This window comes from Balaenoptera acutorostrata, chromosome 1 (assembly GCF_949987535.1).
Source record: "Balaenoptera acutorostrata chromosome 1, mBalAcu1.1, whole genome shotgun sequence".
In the NCBI taxonomy this organism is placed as follows: domain Eukaryota; kingdom Metazoa; phylum Chordata; class Mammalia; order Artiodactyla; family Balaenopteridae; genus Balaenoptera; species Balaenoptera acutorostrata.
Genome location: NC_080064.1, coordinates 105,103,905 through 105,120,541, shown reverse-complemented (window position 1 = coordinate 105,120,541; position 16,637 = coordinate 105,103,905). Strand labels below are relative to the sequence as shown.

Genomic DNA, 16,637 nt, shown 5'->3' with positions numbered 1-16,637 from the left:
GTCAGCAGTCTTGGAAACATCTTTTGGAGCTCAATGGACTTGCACTGACTGAGGTGTGACAGCACTAGACAGGAAAATCGAGCTGAGACAGTGTGTCAGATACTGACACCCACCAGCACACTTGTAACCAAGGCTGAACTCCTTACCATCTCCCTTTCTTCCTCAAGAATAAGAGGCTCCCTTGTTCTCTCCCAAAGTCTCAGAGATTTGTCATGGGACGATGATACAATATAGTCCCCACTGGGGCTTACAGCCAAGCACCATATTTCCTGGTGATGCCCCTGCAGAGAGAAAGGACAAAAAACAAAAATCCTGAGTAAGAATACCTTATTCGTAGACCGCTAACTGCTTACATTAGTGGGAAATCAACACTTGATCTTAAAAGAAGTTCTTAAGTACCGAGCAAGCAAAGCAGGCAAGAGGTTACCTCCAGAGTTTGTATGTGTTCAAATTTGTCTGCATCCCACTGCTTAATCTTATGGTCTTTCCCAGCAGTGAAGAAGAGGTGAGACTTGGGTACAAACTTTAGGTACATCACACTGAAAAGTGAGAGAAGTACTCAAATGTCATCAAATTCCTCATCATTAAAAAGAGTCTTATACACATAAATAGCTTTTGAACAGCTAGTTCTAGAGTGTCTGACTATTTACATTTTAGAATTTTTCATTTCTGACTATCTGAGAACACTAAATAATAGACACAGATGCTCCCGGGAAATGATACCTACAGGTGACTCAACGGGAGGTCTTTGAAGAGATGACACCTACCTGTCATCATGTGCAAACAGAGACTTGTGGCAGTCCCCAAAGTCCAGACCCCAGATCTTCACGTTCCTGTCGGCAGAGCCAGTTGCTATCAGCGCTCCATCCTAGGAGGAAGAGAAGTAAAACATTACTTGATTATCTGAAACTCTAATTGGAGAAAAGCTAACCAGAACATGTAAACCATTTCTTTCAAAAACATTAATGCCAAAAAATTAATTTCATCTCTTTACCAAGAGCACCTACATCCTTGCTTTTACCTACAGATCTACTTAAAAAGCTTGTAAGTGAGCAAGAACTCTGTGGCTTAGATGTTTTGGTCCTGCTACAGGACAGTGTTGTGCCTTGATGTAGGTTATGTTTACTTTGTTCAATAGATAGAATAAAGAATCTCTAATCTCTGTCATAGAGTTTGTGGGGAGAGAAGAGGGAAAGAGAAGAATGAGGCTGGGAAAGAATCTACTATATAGAATGTTTACGACCTAGCCCTTTTTATGCCATGTCTCCTATCACTGATTCTCTTATCTTTCCTGTTTTAGCACCTAGTTCAAATTGCTGTCAACATAACAAGAAAACTGAAAATATTTTCTGACACCAATTTATTCTGTTAATGCACTGAGTGCAGACAGCTAGAGCAGGGGCCAATTCCTTTTACACAGACTAGACATTGTTTCTAAATATATATTGCCACTCCTAATCATAACTAGACATTGCAAAAAATATGACTTTGGTCAAGAGACTGGAAGTATATACATAATGCAAAATACCGTAAATATTGCAAAGTTCCATTTTCCTTACGAACATTATACTTCAGAACAAAGGGGGCTGCCTTTTTGAAAGTTCTTCATATTTTAGGGTGTTCTACCAATTATATTATTTTTATACATGAAAATACTATTTGGGGAATCCACAACAGGGAGTTGGTTATGAGGATTAATTCAGGTATCTGTGAAAATATTCTAAAAGCATTAAAGAAATATATATATTTAAGGTATGATTGTAATATATATTTTTATAATTTTTTTTAGGATAGTCAGTTATACAACAAACTGGAAAACACTAAAATGAAGCTATCAAGCCAAGAACTAAGACAGCATTTTAGAAAAGACAACCTGTTACTGAGACACTATTTAAATTTTACTTACATAAGAGATGTCCATGCATATGACAGGCAGTTTGTGTCCATACAGTGAGAGAAAAAACTAAACATTAAAAAAAAAAAAAAGAATATAAATAACTCATGTCTATAAAATACAGGCATAATTTATTACCTGTAGATCTAAAATATAACTTTAAATACAATGCTAAGACTGTTCTGGATTGCTTTATGTCTGTAGTTTCAAAGAAGACAGTCAAACCACTGAAGGCGACTTGTACCCATATCTAGCATACAACCCCTGCATGCACTTGCCAAGAATGCTGCAATATAGTGGAGCCAGGGCTGCTGCAGAAGCCGATTCCCTCAGTCAGAATATGGAACAGAGACTTCTCTGGATCTCTTAGCTGAAAAGTCTCTGGAGCACTTGTTTCACAACAATATTTCCAGGCCCAATCCAGTCCCACTGAGACTCTGGGCGTAGAGCCCAGTAATCTATATTTTTAAAAGCAACCCAAATGATCCTGACTTACAGCCAAGTGTGGAATCACTGCCTAAGACACCTAGCAATGCTCTTAAAACTACTGGCTACGACAGGATTTTCTGTCCACAGATTTTCTGAACGTATGAAATACAACTTGCTTTAAACAAAATTTATGAACCAAAGGATTCTTTTAAAACCCTAGCCTTCCCAGTGCACTTGCAATGTTTTGATTCACAAATTTTTAGAAACATACTACTGCTGGGAACAGTCAAGGCCACTTCTTTATAGTCTCAACCCAAGGTCAGTCAGAAAGAAAGCAAATATCCATAGGCATAACCACTGTACCTTTAAAGTATCAACATAGAAAATTTTCACAGTACAGTCCAGCAAAGACACAGCCAACAGCTTTTGATTGGGAGAGTAACTGACACACAGAACTTCTTCATCTAGTTGCAAGGTTCGGGTTTGCTTCACAGAAAGCCTAGCATTACAGAAAGCATCAAGAAAAATGAGTACTCTACAAAGGCACAAAAAAATTCCAAAAACCCTCTGGAGCTCAACAGAAATATCAATACATGTCAAAAACCCATTCAATGGTTCCCCATCTTCGCTCCCCAAAAATGGACACAAATAAAAAATGTCCACTCACCTCTTCTGGGTACTGTTTTCATCTTTCACCAACTCAAAATCCCAGAACCTGACAGATTTATCTGCACCACCTGTCACAAAGCCACACTGAAAATCAAATGACATTTCCGTTAAAAAAAATCTTAGTACAGAAACTTTAATAAGACACCTCAAAATAGTATAAAAGACCATTTTTATTTAATGGCATGGGATAAGAATTAGGATATGTGGTTTTTCCTTAACTCCCTTCATTGCTCTTTAGGGCATGCCACCACAGATCCTATTGGAGAACTTCCAGCAGAGACTAACGTAGTCAGATGATAAGTAGTGTAAAGTTCTAGTTATACTTTCATTCAGCATCAGGAAGAAAGACTCAGTGAACACTACAGGGTAAGGCAACAGTCAAAAGAATTTGCTATGAAGTATTCAATTGGTTTTATCACATTTTAGTGTTAGTGTAAACTATAAGGACCACAGAGAAAACTAGATCTCAAATGTCTATTCTGCCATTTCAGAGATTTGTAACATGGGAAAAAAACCTTATAATGACCCTCAGTGTTGGTGCAGTTGTAAAGACTACCTAGTTCATAAAATCATTGTGAAAAAAACAATAATGACATGATGGACGTGAAAACACTTTGGAAAAGAGAACACTCTACAAACGCTAGATGTTACTACTATTTAAATTTTAAATGCTGTTTCATTTCTGACCCCAAATGGCATTACCCAGTCTAAATTCCAGGTTCCGTTTTTTTCCAAAAATATCTACTTTCAATGAATGAAGGTTTGCCACCATTGGGAGTATTCAAATAAATGGGCCACAATCCCTTAAGGGGTTGTCAAAAAATATCTCAAAATGTTCTGAGCAACAGCACCATTACTGGAATAAGTACACGGTTCTCCAGGGTGACTCCTCTGAAGGGAAACACACTGTTATTGACTTGAAAAGGTTCACATATTTACTAAAAAAATCACTAGATTTATATAGTCATAGATGTATGGACTAAAAGGGGAGCAGAAAAGTCTACTCTGTCCTCCACATTGTGTTGCCCCAGGAAGTATTTCCTCTTAAGAAGTATCACAAACCACTGGTAAAAAGTCAGGAGGGTAAGCAATTTGATGTCATGGAGCTGATGATCAACAGCAGCTGAACAAGAGCTCAAATCATAATGACAGCTATTCATATTATCAGGCACAAGATACGGCACCATATATAAAATCTAGAGATTAGACAAAAGTGGGCTTTCTTTAAAGAAACCCTGAGAGAAATCCCTGTTAGGCAGCAGTAAAACTTGATGTAAGAAATGGGAAGTACAGCCAGAGGACTGAAGCCCAGATCTTAACATCTGGTTTAGTTACCTGATCTGGAGAGACAGACAAGGACCATAAAGCTCCATCATGTGCATCTATTGTCTCCAGCAGATTTCCTGAGGCCAAGTCATAAAGCTGCAGCTTTCCTGTCTTTGGAAGACACAAAATGAACACACAACCTACACCGTTTCCTAGCCAAGCAGCAACAACGTAGCTAACTGCTCAGGAAACGGGCTTCCACGGTCCATGCTCTGTACTTCCTCTGTGAATAAATGTTGTTAAATCCCCTACTGACATGTTGGGTTAATCCTGGCAGGGTTGCTATACTGTACAACTAAGGAACAGTACGACCTTGTAGTACAGGACTACTGTCACTTCCACTGGTTTCCTCAACTTCAAAAGGGAAATAGCATGGCCACAGGCATATCAGAATAAACATAAGAGCAAATGGGGAACTTAAAAACCTTTAAAAAAAACTTAATCAGTCCTTTAAGTGGGCTATCCTCTACGGTAGTTGGCTTAACCGACTCTTGATTTCCCCCTTCTAGAATACACTGATAACGAGAAATACTACCTACCATGCTAGGGAGGGCAATGAACTTGAAAAAAACACATCACAGTAGCTTAGAAAACTATCAGCCACGCTTCCTGTTTAGACCATGCACACGCTGTGGTCACGGTGCCAGCACGGAACACACACAGTGGCAAAGCCTGCTCTACGACAAGCCTGTGCACGTGGGGTGGAAAGAACGTAAGTAGAAGACTTGACTCCCAGGGCTGCCTCTCTCTAACTCTGACTGTGGGTAAATTCATCTCCATGAGCCCGTTGTTCCATCTGAAAAATGGACTTTATATCACCAACCCCTCTAAGCTGTTGTGGGGATGAAATGAGATCATGTATGTCAGCAGCATGGTACAGAGACTAGGCTAGGGGTTCTGTCTGAGTCATACAAATAGTCTTTGAAGCAATTTGCAAAATGTTTTCCCAACAGCAGATAGTGGATGGACATTTGTTAAAACAATGAATGAAAAATGAGGAAAACTTTTAACTGAAATTTTTTTTTTTTTTTAAAGATTTATTTATTGATTGATTGATTGATTGCTGTGTTGGGTCTTCGTTTCTGTGCTAGGGCTTTCTCTAGTTGCGGCAAGCGGGGGCCACTCTTCATCGCTGTGCGCGGGCCTCTCACTATCGTGGCCTCTCTTGTTGCGGAGCACAGGCTCCAGACGCGCAGGCTCAGTAGTTGTGGTGCTTAGCTGCTCCACGGCACATGGGATCTTCCCAGACCAGGGCTCAAACCCATATCCCCTGCATCGGCAGGCGGATTCTTAACCACTGCGCCACCAGGGAAGCCCTTTAACTGAAATTTAATGTGCTTTCACTGACATTGACCCTAAAACCTCTCCAGCTTACTTTACACTTTTTGCTGGACCAAAAATATCCATTATGATAACATAGGTTTTTCTAACAAAATAATCATGCACACATGGCATTAGTTTAGGGGGATAATAATGACAAATACTTGCAAAGCACTTTTCAAAATATTCCATAGACCTTATTCCACTTTATTCCCACTACCACCCCTACTACTACCATTCGTGCTACTTCTGCTACAAGTTCTTATTTATTAGTTATTTGCTGGGAGCCAGTCTCTGTGCTAAGTGCTTTGCAGACTGTGAGGCAGGTTATTTACATCATTTTACATGAAAAAACTAAGGCTCACAGGGTTGAGTAACTTGCCCAAAAGGTCTTATAGCCAGTAAGTGGAAGAGCTGGGATTCAAACCTAGGCCCATCTGGCACAAAAGGCTCTGCCAAAAAGCAAGTGTCACCAATCCATTGTATAGATAATGAAACACACTAAGAGAAGTTACATGACTTGCTCCAAATTACCCATTTCGTAAGGGGAAGAACCTGAATCCAAATCCATGTCTGCTTATTCCCTCATGGTTATCTCCCAATCTGATTAGCAGCTGAGGACTTCATCAGTCAGGCTGTCTTTACCAAATGCTTCTATCTGCCACGCATGATGCTGGTACTTAATGTCTTTTATCATCAGTCTTCTCAAAACACAATTACACGTGTGCTCATAAAAAGATGCATGAAAGGCTGATCTCCAAAATGTTAGTGACAGTTATCTCAAGGTCATGATTTTAATTTTCTTCATAATTTGACATAAGGTTTGGTTTAAAAAAAAAACACACAAAGAAAACAAAACTTAAAAATAAAAACCTCACGCTTCCCTGGTGGTGCAGTGGTTAAGAATCCACCTGCTGATGCAGGGGACATGGGTTCGATCCCTGGTCCAGGAAGATCCCACATGCCACGGAGCAACTAAGCCCATGCGCCACAACCACTGAGCCTGCGCTCTAGAGCCCGCAAGCCACAACTACTGAGCCTGCGCTCAGGAGCCCGTGAGCCACAACTACTGAAGCCCGTGTGTCTACAGCCCGAGAGAAGCCACTGCAATGAGAAGCCCACGCACCGTGACAAAGATTGGCCCCTGCTCGTGCCGCAACTAGAGAAAGCCTGTGCGCGGCAACAAAAACCCAATGCAGCCCAAAATAAATAAATTAAATAAAAATAAAAACCTCAAAAAAAAAGGGCAATGAACTAACACCCTCTCATACTATCTGGCTCTAATACATTTCCCATATGCTAAAAAAGGAAGCAGATTTCTCAAACAACTTTAAGAATACTGAGTAGAAAAAGTCCCCCAAATCCATGGAAAAGCCTGTTTACCTTTGTTCCTATGACCACCTGCCGATCACCAGGTACAAAGAATGAGCAAAGTGCATATTCGCAGGTCATCGTGCGAATACACTGCAGTGTAGACCTGTGAGAAAGAAGGAATAAAGAACTTGTATGTTAAGAGAACCTGCTTCTCCATCTGAGAGGTCAGCATGTACGTTTCATACATACTTAGCCACACAGAGTGATCAATATGAGAAAGGATAAAGTCTGAATAACCCTGGCTTATTACAGTGAAGGGAGAAATTAGTAAGTGGCACCTAACTTTGTTTTCTTTCATGGCAGCTCCCAATCCTAAGGAACAGATTCTACAAAAGAGCCGAGAAAAGCATCTGCTGGGCTCAACAGAGCCCGATCTGCCACTACAAAGAAGTGAGGCCAGAGGACTGCAAGTCGAATTAGCATACTGTATCCTTACAAGTAAAGTTCATTTTATTGGACCATAAACATTCATGCACGCAACAAACAGATATCAAATGCCCACTTCCTTCAACATTTACTGAATGCCAGGTACCGTTCTAGGTGCAGGAGATATAACAATGAATTAAACAGAAAAGGCCCCAAATCTCATAAAGCTTAACATCCGCTGGAAATGAGACAAATATTGGTGTATCAGGTGCTAGCAGGTGCTATGGAGAAACAACACTGGGGGAAGGGGACCAAGAGTACAAGGGTGGGAAGGGGACAGCAGGATGGCCATGTGATGAGAAGAGAGGGAGAAAGCCTTAGCCAAAAGGGGAAGATGGTTCCACGCAGAAAGGGAGCACAACAGCCATGACACAGGCACATTCTTGTCGCCTGTAAGCGATAACGAAAAGGCCAGGGGGGCTCCACTGGAGAAGGCGAGAGTGGTAAGAGACAATGTCTGTAAGGACTGTGGCTTGTAGTTAATCCTTGTGAGATGGAGCTCCTGGAAGTGATATAACTTCCATTATAAAAAGATTACAATGGCTGCTGTGTTGAGAACAGACCACAGAGGGGCAAGTAAGGAAGCATAGAAGACCAGTCAGAAAGCTATTACAATACAGATAAGAGATGTTGGTAGTTTGAACCAGGTCATGGCAGTGCAGGTGATGAGATGTGGTTGAATTCCAGGTAAGTTTTTTTTTTCTTAAATACTTTTTTTTTTTAAATTTTTGGCTGCACTGGGTCTTCGTTGCTGCATCTTGGCTTTCTCTAGTTGTGGCGAGCAGGGGCTACTCTTCATTGCGGTGCGCGGGCTTCTCATTGAGGTGGCTCCTCGTTGCAGAGCATGGGCTCTAGGCACGTTGGCTTCAGTAGTTGCAGCGTGTGGGCTCAGGAGTTGCAGTGCACAGGCTCTAGAGTGCGCGGGCTTCAGTAGTTGTGGCATGCAGGCTCAGTAGTTGCAGCTCGCAGGCTCTAGAGAGCAGGCTCAGTAGTTGTGGCACACGGACTTAAGTTGCCCTGTGGCATGTGGGATCTTCCTGGACCAGGGATCGAACCTGTGTCCTCTGCATTGGTGGGTGTATTCTTAACCACTGGACCACCAGGGAAGTTTTGAAGGTAGAGCTGATAGGATTTGCTAATGCACTGGACATGAGAGAATCAAGAATAGCTACAAGGATTTGGGCTAGAAAAACCACAGGAAGTAATTATTTACTAATATGGGGAAGTCTGTAGGAACCGAGGGTGGGGAGACTATTGAAGAAATGAAGATCACAAGTATGGTTTAGACATATAAAAATCTGAGATGCCTAATTAGACATCCAAGGGTGATACAAACAAAAGATGTGGACATATGAGTCTGAAGTTCAGGGAGAGGCTATGGCTAGAGATAGAAATTTAAGCGTCATCAGCATATAGAAAGCCACCTGACCAGAGATCACAGAAAGTGAGGGTAGACAGAGAAAAGGTTCAAAGACTCTGCCCTGAAGTATTCCAACAGTTAGAGGTCAGCAAAATAAGAAGGGTCTAGCCAAGACTGAGAAAAAAAAAACAGCCCACAGAGAAAGAGGAAGTAATGAAATTCAAACTGTTTCAAAGAGGAGAAAAGTTATCAATTCAAAGAGAGTGTCAAACGAAGCTTATAGGTCACTGGATTTAGAAACATGAACACCACTGATGAGATGACAAGAGCTGTTTTGGTGAAATGGTGGGGATAAAGGCCTGATGGAGAAAAGGAGTCAGAGGATGGGGGGAGATAATTGGAGAGAGAGATAAGGATGAGACAGGATTATTTCCTTCAAGATGGGAGATATTACAGCGTATCTGTATGCTGATGCGAACGACCCAACGGAGAGGGAAGATTAATGATGCAAGAGAGGGAGGAAAATTGCTAGAAGGAGAAATACAGCTTGTGATTATCTTTTGGTTAGGAGCACCAACAGTCATAGAAAGAAAGATTATGTGGATACAGATGCAGCTAAGGTGGAAGCATATGAACATTTTCTAGATGATTCCATTTCTTCAGTGAAGTAGGAGGCAAGGTCATCAGCTTAAAGGGGCTAGAGGTGTGAGGTGTGAGGTGTGAGGAGAGGTAAGAACATGTGAAAGAGTCATCTAGGAAAGTGAGGAATGAGAAATCATGGTAAAATTACTGGAAAGCACTAACAGCCTATTTGAATTTAGAGTAGGAAGTATGCTTGTGTTTTTCTCTAGCCAAGTACAGCAATAAGCTTCAGACATGGAATAAACTTACATTTTTTGTACCAAATCTGAAAAGGCAATTTTTCCTACTCTAAACTCCACAGGCCTACAGTCAAAATGCACTGAAGATACATTTTGAGGGAACTGTATTTAGGGCCCTAAGAATAACTAACCATCAAGAGTATTAAAAACTAACTCAAAGAGAAGAAAACACTATTGGATAAAGCTATAGAAAGCATCATTTCACAAACCTGTTCCATATCTTAATGGAATCAGCTGCTGCTGAAAGGACAGCGATATTGTCTGAGCTGAATGACAAAGTCCGCACATCACTGCGATGACCCCCGATGGTAATTCTGTTTGTCCTGACAGTCTGAGGAGTTGACATGGATGGATTCAGTGAATATAATTCCACCAAGTTGTTCTGCAGCAGGAAGACAGCCTTTAACTCTCCTTGAGGAGTATGAATCAAGTCAAAGGATCTGCATGAGAAAATATTCATAAATGTTCCAGCAACCATCTTAGTTCACAAGGTTAATTTTTTTCTAGGAGAAAAGCTTTGCAATGCCCTCCATCTATACAAAGTTTGAACAAGTATAAAGGATTTTACAAATAAGAGTGCTCTGAGTATTGGACAGTAGTCTAGTATAGGCTTTTAAGTCCAAGAAACCTGAGCTCAGATACTGGCTCTGATTTGTTTCTGTGCATGTATTCTTTTTTATAAGTGACCGCAAATCCTTTTGGAATGTGGGGTATACATTTTTCTTTTTAACTGGCAGCAAAGAACTGTAAGTAAAAAGCTATCATAATAAAACAAATATGAGATGATGAATCAGTGAGCCCATGGTGAGCAGTGGGAGGTGAGGCCCACAATCACTGTCTGCAGATATACAATTCATAGAGACTGCTTACAAATAGCATGAAAAGCCAATACAATTTTGTAGCAACACTTCAGATACTTCTCTCAGATACTTCAGCTACTACATTTTCACTCACTTGATTTTGGCAGAAGTTTTGATATTCGTCACCCGTTGGATTTCATCTTGCAGAGTCATTTCAACATTGACTTCAAGGTCTTCCTCCTCCTCTTTGCAAGAATTTAATCTAGAGGAGAAAAAAAAAAAAGACTATCATGCTATCACTTTTCTAGAAGTAGCTTTGCTATTACTTGAGTCAAGTTCTGGTCTGAGACCAACAACCTTTTTGAACCTGGAAGAGTCACTTAACCACACGGATTACCGTGAGAACTAAACAATGTAGTGTACGTAAAAACGCTTTGTGAACCACAACGCAATTAATATGAAGTGTTATTCCATCCAATGGATACCCTCAATAAACGGATTCTGAATACAACAGCCCATAAAATTTCTGGGGACAAGTCTTTGTAGTTCAAACTATCCCACTGAAGTGTTTCTGGTAAACTTCTCTAACTTCAGGACTTTTTAGAAAATCCATTACTCTGCACTTATAACCCAACCATGCCAAAAAAACCCAGAGGTCTCAAAAGATTTGCTTTGGCAAATAAAACATGTAAAAAACTGGTGACTTTTTATTTCTTTGAGACTTGATGAATTTCAACCACTGAGGAACTGATTTCTATAGCTACAATGACCTATTTATTGTAAGGTTACACTGCCCCCAAACTCCAATTATGTAACTGTCCAACCAGTCTTCCTTCTCACAGTCCCAAAGGTCAGCACTATGCAACCCGGATTCCTTCTGTATAGGCTGCTGTCACTGAAGACACACTGCTAGCCTCTCAGAATTAAATCATTTAGAAGCTATGTTTAAATACCTGTACTGCCTTTCTCGTTCTGTGTGGCTCTGAGTGTAAGACTTAGGAATATGATAGTTATGAAGCTGTATTTAGAAATTAAAAACTTGGACTACCAGCACTCCATAAAATCTTCCCTAGCATTTAATGGTAATTAAAAACAGAGTAAATACTTCTTTAAAGAAGCCATAGTTTTTTCTTCAGTACTATGTGGCCCACCCACGATACTTGACTAGTAGTAAATATTTAGAAAACACACTTTGCTTTCTTTTTAGCTTTCTTCATCTTCTTGTCTATTTTCTTCTGAATTTCCTCCTTGGAAAGGATACGAAACACTTCTAGCACAGAATCAGTCCCCTAGAAAGGCAAAAGGTTGATATGAGTCCAGGAGAGGCAATTTGTAATTTAGCTTTTTCTCTGTAAGAACATTTCTCTTTCTTCCCTTACTAGTTGTATTACCATGGACAACTTAATATCGCTGGGATTGTTGTCTCATCTGTAAAGTGGGAATTCACCACTTTCTACAATGTTACTCTGAGACTAAATAAGAAGTTAATGCTTTTTACAGAGTGAAGTAAGTCAGAAAGAGAAAAACAAATACCATATGCTAATACATATATATGGAATCATAAAAAAAAAAAATTGACTCTGAAAAACCTAGGGGCAGGACAGGAATAAAGATGCAGACATAGAGAATGGACTTGAGGACATGGGGAGGGGGAAGGGTAAGCTGGGACAAAGTGAGAGAGTGGCATGGACATATATACACTACCAAACGTAAAATAGATAGCTAGTGGGAAGCAGCCGCATAGCACAGGGAGATCAGCTCGGTGCTTTGTGTCCACCTAGAGGGATGGGATAGGGAGGGTGGGAGGGAGATGCAAGAGGGAGGAGATATGGGGATATATGTATACGTATAGCTGATTCACTTTGTTATACAGCAGCAACTAACAGAACAATGTAAAGCAATTATACTCCAATAAAGATGTTAAAAAAAAAACAGAAAAAAGAAGTTAATGCTTTTAAATTGTTTAGAAAGGCAGGGATTTAATAAATGTTTGCTAATAATAAGAAGAATAAGAGCAATTACTGTTGTTGGGCTAACAGAAGTTAGGGAATATAGGTCCACACAATACCATATAAGGAAATCTTAACAGGACCAAAGAAAAATTCACCTCCACACTGAATACGAAAGAAAAACAAGTCTCTAAAGGAACAGCCAAGTCCCTGTTATTTTCTCCTAAGCCTGGTACTCACATGGCAAGCAAGAATCCTGCCTGTCCTGTCGACTGCAAGGTTCACAACTCTGTCCCTTCCTTCCCGCATTATGGAACCAGCTTTTCTACACGTAAGGATGCGCTGCAGAGGAAGCAAGAGAAAAGATGAAGGTTAATAGTTCTGTTGACCCCTGAAAAGACATGATTCCAAGAAATGCAGGTGACAAAGATCTTCCCTAAAATGAATACTTCCCCACCACTCAACTCCACTGAAGGTAAGAAACAAAAATGAATTACATCCTCAGGAGCTTCATCCACCTCAAGGGTTCCATCCTCTGCTTCACGTGTGTCCTGTATTCCAGGGGAAGACCCTTTGACTTTCTTGGGCTCTGGTTCTTCTGGGTCTTCAATCTGTTTTATAAAAATGGGAAAATAAAAGCTGAAATAGGGCTTGCCAGGTGGCGCAGTGGTTAAGAATCCGCCTGCTAATGCAGGGGACATGGGTTCGAGCCCTGGTCCAGGGAGATCCCACATGCCACAGAGCAACTAAGCCCGTGCGCCACAAGTACTGAGCCTGCGCTCTAGAGCCCGCGAGCCACAACTACAGAAGCCCGCACGCCTAGAGCCCATGCTCCTCAACAAGAGAAGCCACCGCAATGAGAAGCTTGCGCACCGCAATGAAGAGTAGCCCCTGCTTGCCGCAACTAGAGAAAGCCCACATGCAGCAATGAAGACCCAACGCAGCCAAAAATAAATAAATAAATTTTTTAAAAAAACAAAAAAGCTGAAATAATTTGTGCCAGGAGGTGATTTTCACCCCTAATGACTTAGAAACTTGTCCTTATAGCCACTGATAACTTCCATTTAGTGATCTCTCTGACCAAACCTCTTCAACGACAGCACATTCATCAGAATGTATTAAAAACTGACCACATCAAGAACACAAACAAAACATTATTCATTATACCAGCTCCAATAACCTTCCACAGTATAAGGACTATTGTTTCATAACAAGGTGAAAAAATGATGACCTCATTAATTTAAAAACCTTCTTAGGTGAAAGATCTACCATATTCTAGAGGGAAAGATTCAAATTGGCATTACGAATTGCAAAGACATTGCAAGAGAGGTTACATTTTCTCCTTAAATAAAAAAAAAGATAAACCCTAGCCTACTAATGAAGAACCCATCAAAATGGCTACTGGACACAACACCACACACCTAACTCCAGCTAAACCTAAGGTCTATAACCTTTCATCCACGCAAAATCTTTGATGATCTGAGAAAATGTGACAGATCTTCTCAGAATATACATATTTACATAAACATACACACATTTTACATAGATTTTTGTTTGAGGGAAGAGGGTCACAGATATTCGGAAGTCCATCCGTGGACACCCAAAGGTCAAGGAATATCAAGCTAAGAGCCCTACAGACTAAAACATTAACATTATTACCAAGAGCTGTCAGCCTAAAGCTATCCTTCTTCCAAGTGCAAATGAGGGCTATGGACCATAGAATGAAGAAAAAAATTGTTTAGAAATCACAGTAAGAGAGAATTCCAATACTATGTGAAGTACTCAAAAATTACATCTGATTCTAAATTCAACAAGCCTATGAAATTGCTAAAACATGACACTGCCCATGATCAGAAAAAAAGCAATTACCTCTTGCAGGTAAGCTATGTCCCAAGCCCTCAGTTCACTGTCAGAAGCCCCAGTGATGAGTCGCTTTTCTTCTGACACCAGAACCAACCCCCACACCTACAGGGTATAAAAAGATTCAAATAATATGGTTATTAAGGGACTCCAGGATGCATGACATGACATTCCAAAAGTCTAAGTACACTGTAGTGAAATCTCTTTGGCACTGCAAAGTCTAATATTACGACAACCCTTTCAAAATACACTATGAGAAAGCTCACTTTGAGAGAGAAAATGATCTGTGGTGGAAGTGTTGTTTATGGGGTAACTAGCAGTTTCTCTGTAATTTCCTATCCTTAAATTTAGATAATGGCTGTTCAGAATAAATCCTAACTAGAAGCCACTCAAAATAATGATTTCAAGCGTGGCACTTCTTTGATTTCAGCAGTGCCTTGCAAATGAAAGGTGCTCCATTAACGTCTATCAGAGCATAATTTTTAGCCTCAAACATTCATGAACTAAACAATGAAAATAACAGTACTGTTGCAAATCAAGAAAGAATCTGCTTTTCCTCCTCATTAATTCTAGGGTGTGTATATTCCTCATATATTCTAGGGCATATATATACAGAAATATATATAATTGAGTTATAATTAACATACAATGTTAAATTAGTTTAAGGAATACAACACAGTGATTCAAAACTTTTATACATTATGAAACGATCACCAAAATAAGACCAGTTACCATCCATCACCATACAAAGTTGTTAAAATATTATTGACTATATACCCTATGTGTAGATTCAATCCCATGGCTTACATATTTTATAGCTGGAAGTTTGTACCCCTTAATCACCTTCACCTATGCCTGGTATGAACAAAGCACAAAGGAGGATGCAAAGATGTAAAATATTCCCTGATCTGTATTGAACAGATCTATGTTCAGGTAATTATTATAATGGCTATAATTTGCTATTTACATGTCACCGGGCCAGGCACTGTATACACAGTATCATTAAACTTCCCTACGATCGTAAAGGTGGATACTTATAATTTAAAAGTGATGAAACCCATATTCATGGGTTAAAAACTTATCCAAGGCCAATTTCTACTAAATGCCAGAGCAGATGCATCTGCTCTGATGGCTGGCACTTTGTCCACCACTCCAACTTCTCTCTCTAAAGACAGTACATGTTGATTACCGTTAGCAGTAAAAACAAAGAGCCATGAAAGGGCCAGGGAAAAAACCATCTTTTCCTTTCTGCCTTGCTATTCTTTCCCTGGGCCCATGACCCTACATATACCTCAGTTCGGTGGCCAACCATTGTTTTGAAGCAGTGCTGGGTATCAAGGTCCCACCATTTCACCATGGTATCTTTCCCACTAGAAGAAGAAATAGGAAAAAAATATTATTAGGAAGAATCACTGAACTAACAGGAAAATCAAGGACTTATTTGTTGCCTTAAAAAGACAATACACAGCAATGATATCTAATGCTACTATTTACCTGACCTTTCTTTTAAAAAGTAAAGAATCCTAACTCTTTATATGACTATTCTCAGGTAGAAAAATAAAATGTTCCATCTGTAAGCACAAAAATAACCTTGAATTCAGAGTGCTACAAAACAGAACTTGACCAGTTGACCATCATTTCCATCGCCACAGCATCAACATTCCTTCATTCTAACACACAAACATCTTAGACCTCTCCTGCTCCCTTGTCTCCCACGTCCAGCTAGTCTCTAGGTCCAGAAAACGTCTCCTCTGGGAAGTCTCCAAGCCTTGATTCCTCCCAATCCATTTCTGTACACAAACCTGAAGTTAGGTCCTACTGCCCAAATTATTTTAATAACTTATCTGGTCTCTTTGTCTATTCTGTTCCCTCACCACATCCAATACACTACTGTCAGATAATCTTACTCTTCTAAATTTGCACTAACTCAAGGTTCTCTATGGATTCAAACTCAAGTTCTTCAGCACGATTCCCAAAACCTCCCATTAATTGGCACTTAATCTCCCTGCCAATGGGCTCTACTCTTCCTGCCTCAAATGCCTGTTCCCTGCTTCTTCACCAATGTAAATCTAATATAATCCTGCTTCATGACAAAACTGGAAAAAAACAGAAACCCAATTTACAAAGTTTTTCCTATATAATCCCACCTCACGGTGTTATTTCCTTTCCCTTACATTCCCTAAGCTATAAGGTATACGTATAGTCTAGTAGAACAGTAGTCATTGCCTCACAGAACGGGTGTTATCTGAACAAGACACACTAACGTCCCTGTATCCTATCCCACAGGAACAAATCCACCACTGGTACAGCATTTCGTGCTGCTCCTCTACACTGCCTTCTGGTTCTTCT

At 40.1% G+C, this 16,637-nt stretch overlaps 1 protein-coding gene across 1 annotated transcript in view; it reads right to left on the bottom strand.

Moving 5' to 3' along the window:
- The window catches only part of WDR3 (WD repeat domain 3), a 45,100-nt gene that overhangs the window by 20,269 nt on the left and 8,194 nt on the right, over positions 1-16,637 (bottom strand). The window contains exons 5-19 of the mRNA XM_057553244.1: positions 15,580-15,658; positions 14,298-14,393; positions 12,926-13,039; positions 12,669-12,770; positions 11,671-11,768; positions 10,634-10,741; positions 9,889-10,119; positions 7,022-7,115; positions 4,328-4,429; positions 2,991-3,076; positions 2,687-2,822; positions 1,907-1,963; positions 768-868; positions 428-539; positions 147-281 (exon numbers count right to left, since the gene is read on the bottom strand). Coding sequence (XP_057409227.1) covers positions 147-281; positions 428-539; positions 768-868; positions 1,907-1,963; positions 2,687-2,822; positions 2,991-3,076; positions 4,328-4,429; positions 7,022-7,115; positions 9,889-10,119; positions 10,634-10,741; positions 11,671-11,768; positions 12,669-12,770; positions 12,926-13,039; positions 14,298-14,393; positions 15,580-15,658 — 1,651 coding nt within the window. The remainder of the gene's footprint in view (positions 1-146; positions 282-427; positions 540-767; positions 869-1,906; positions 1,964-2,686; positions 2,823-2,990; positions 3,077-4,327; positions 4,430-7,021; positions 7,116-9,888; positions 10,120-10,633; positions 10,742-11,670; positions 11,769-12,668; positions 12,771-12,925; positions 13,040-14,297; positions 14,394-15,579; positions 15,659-16,637) is intronic.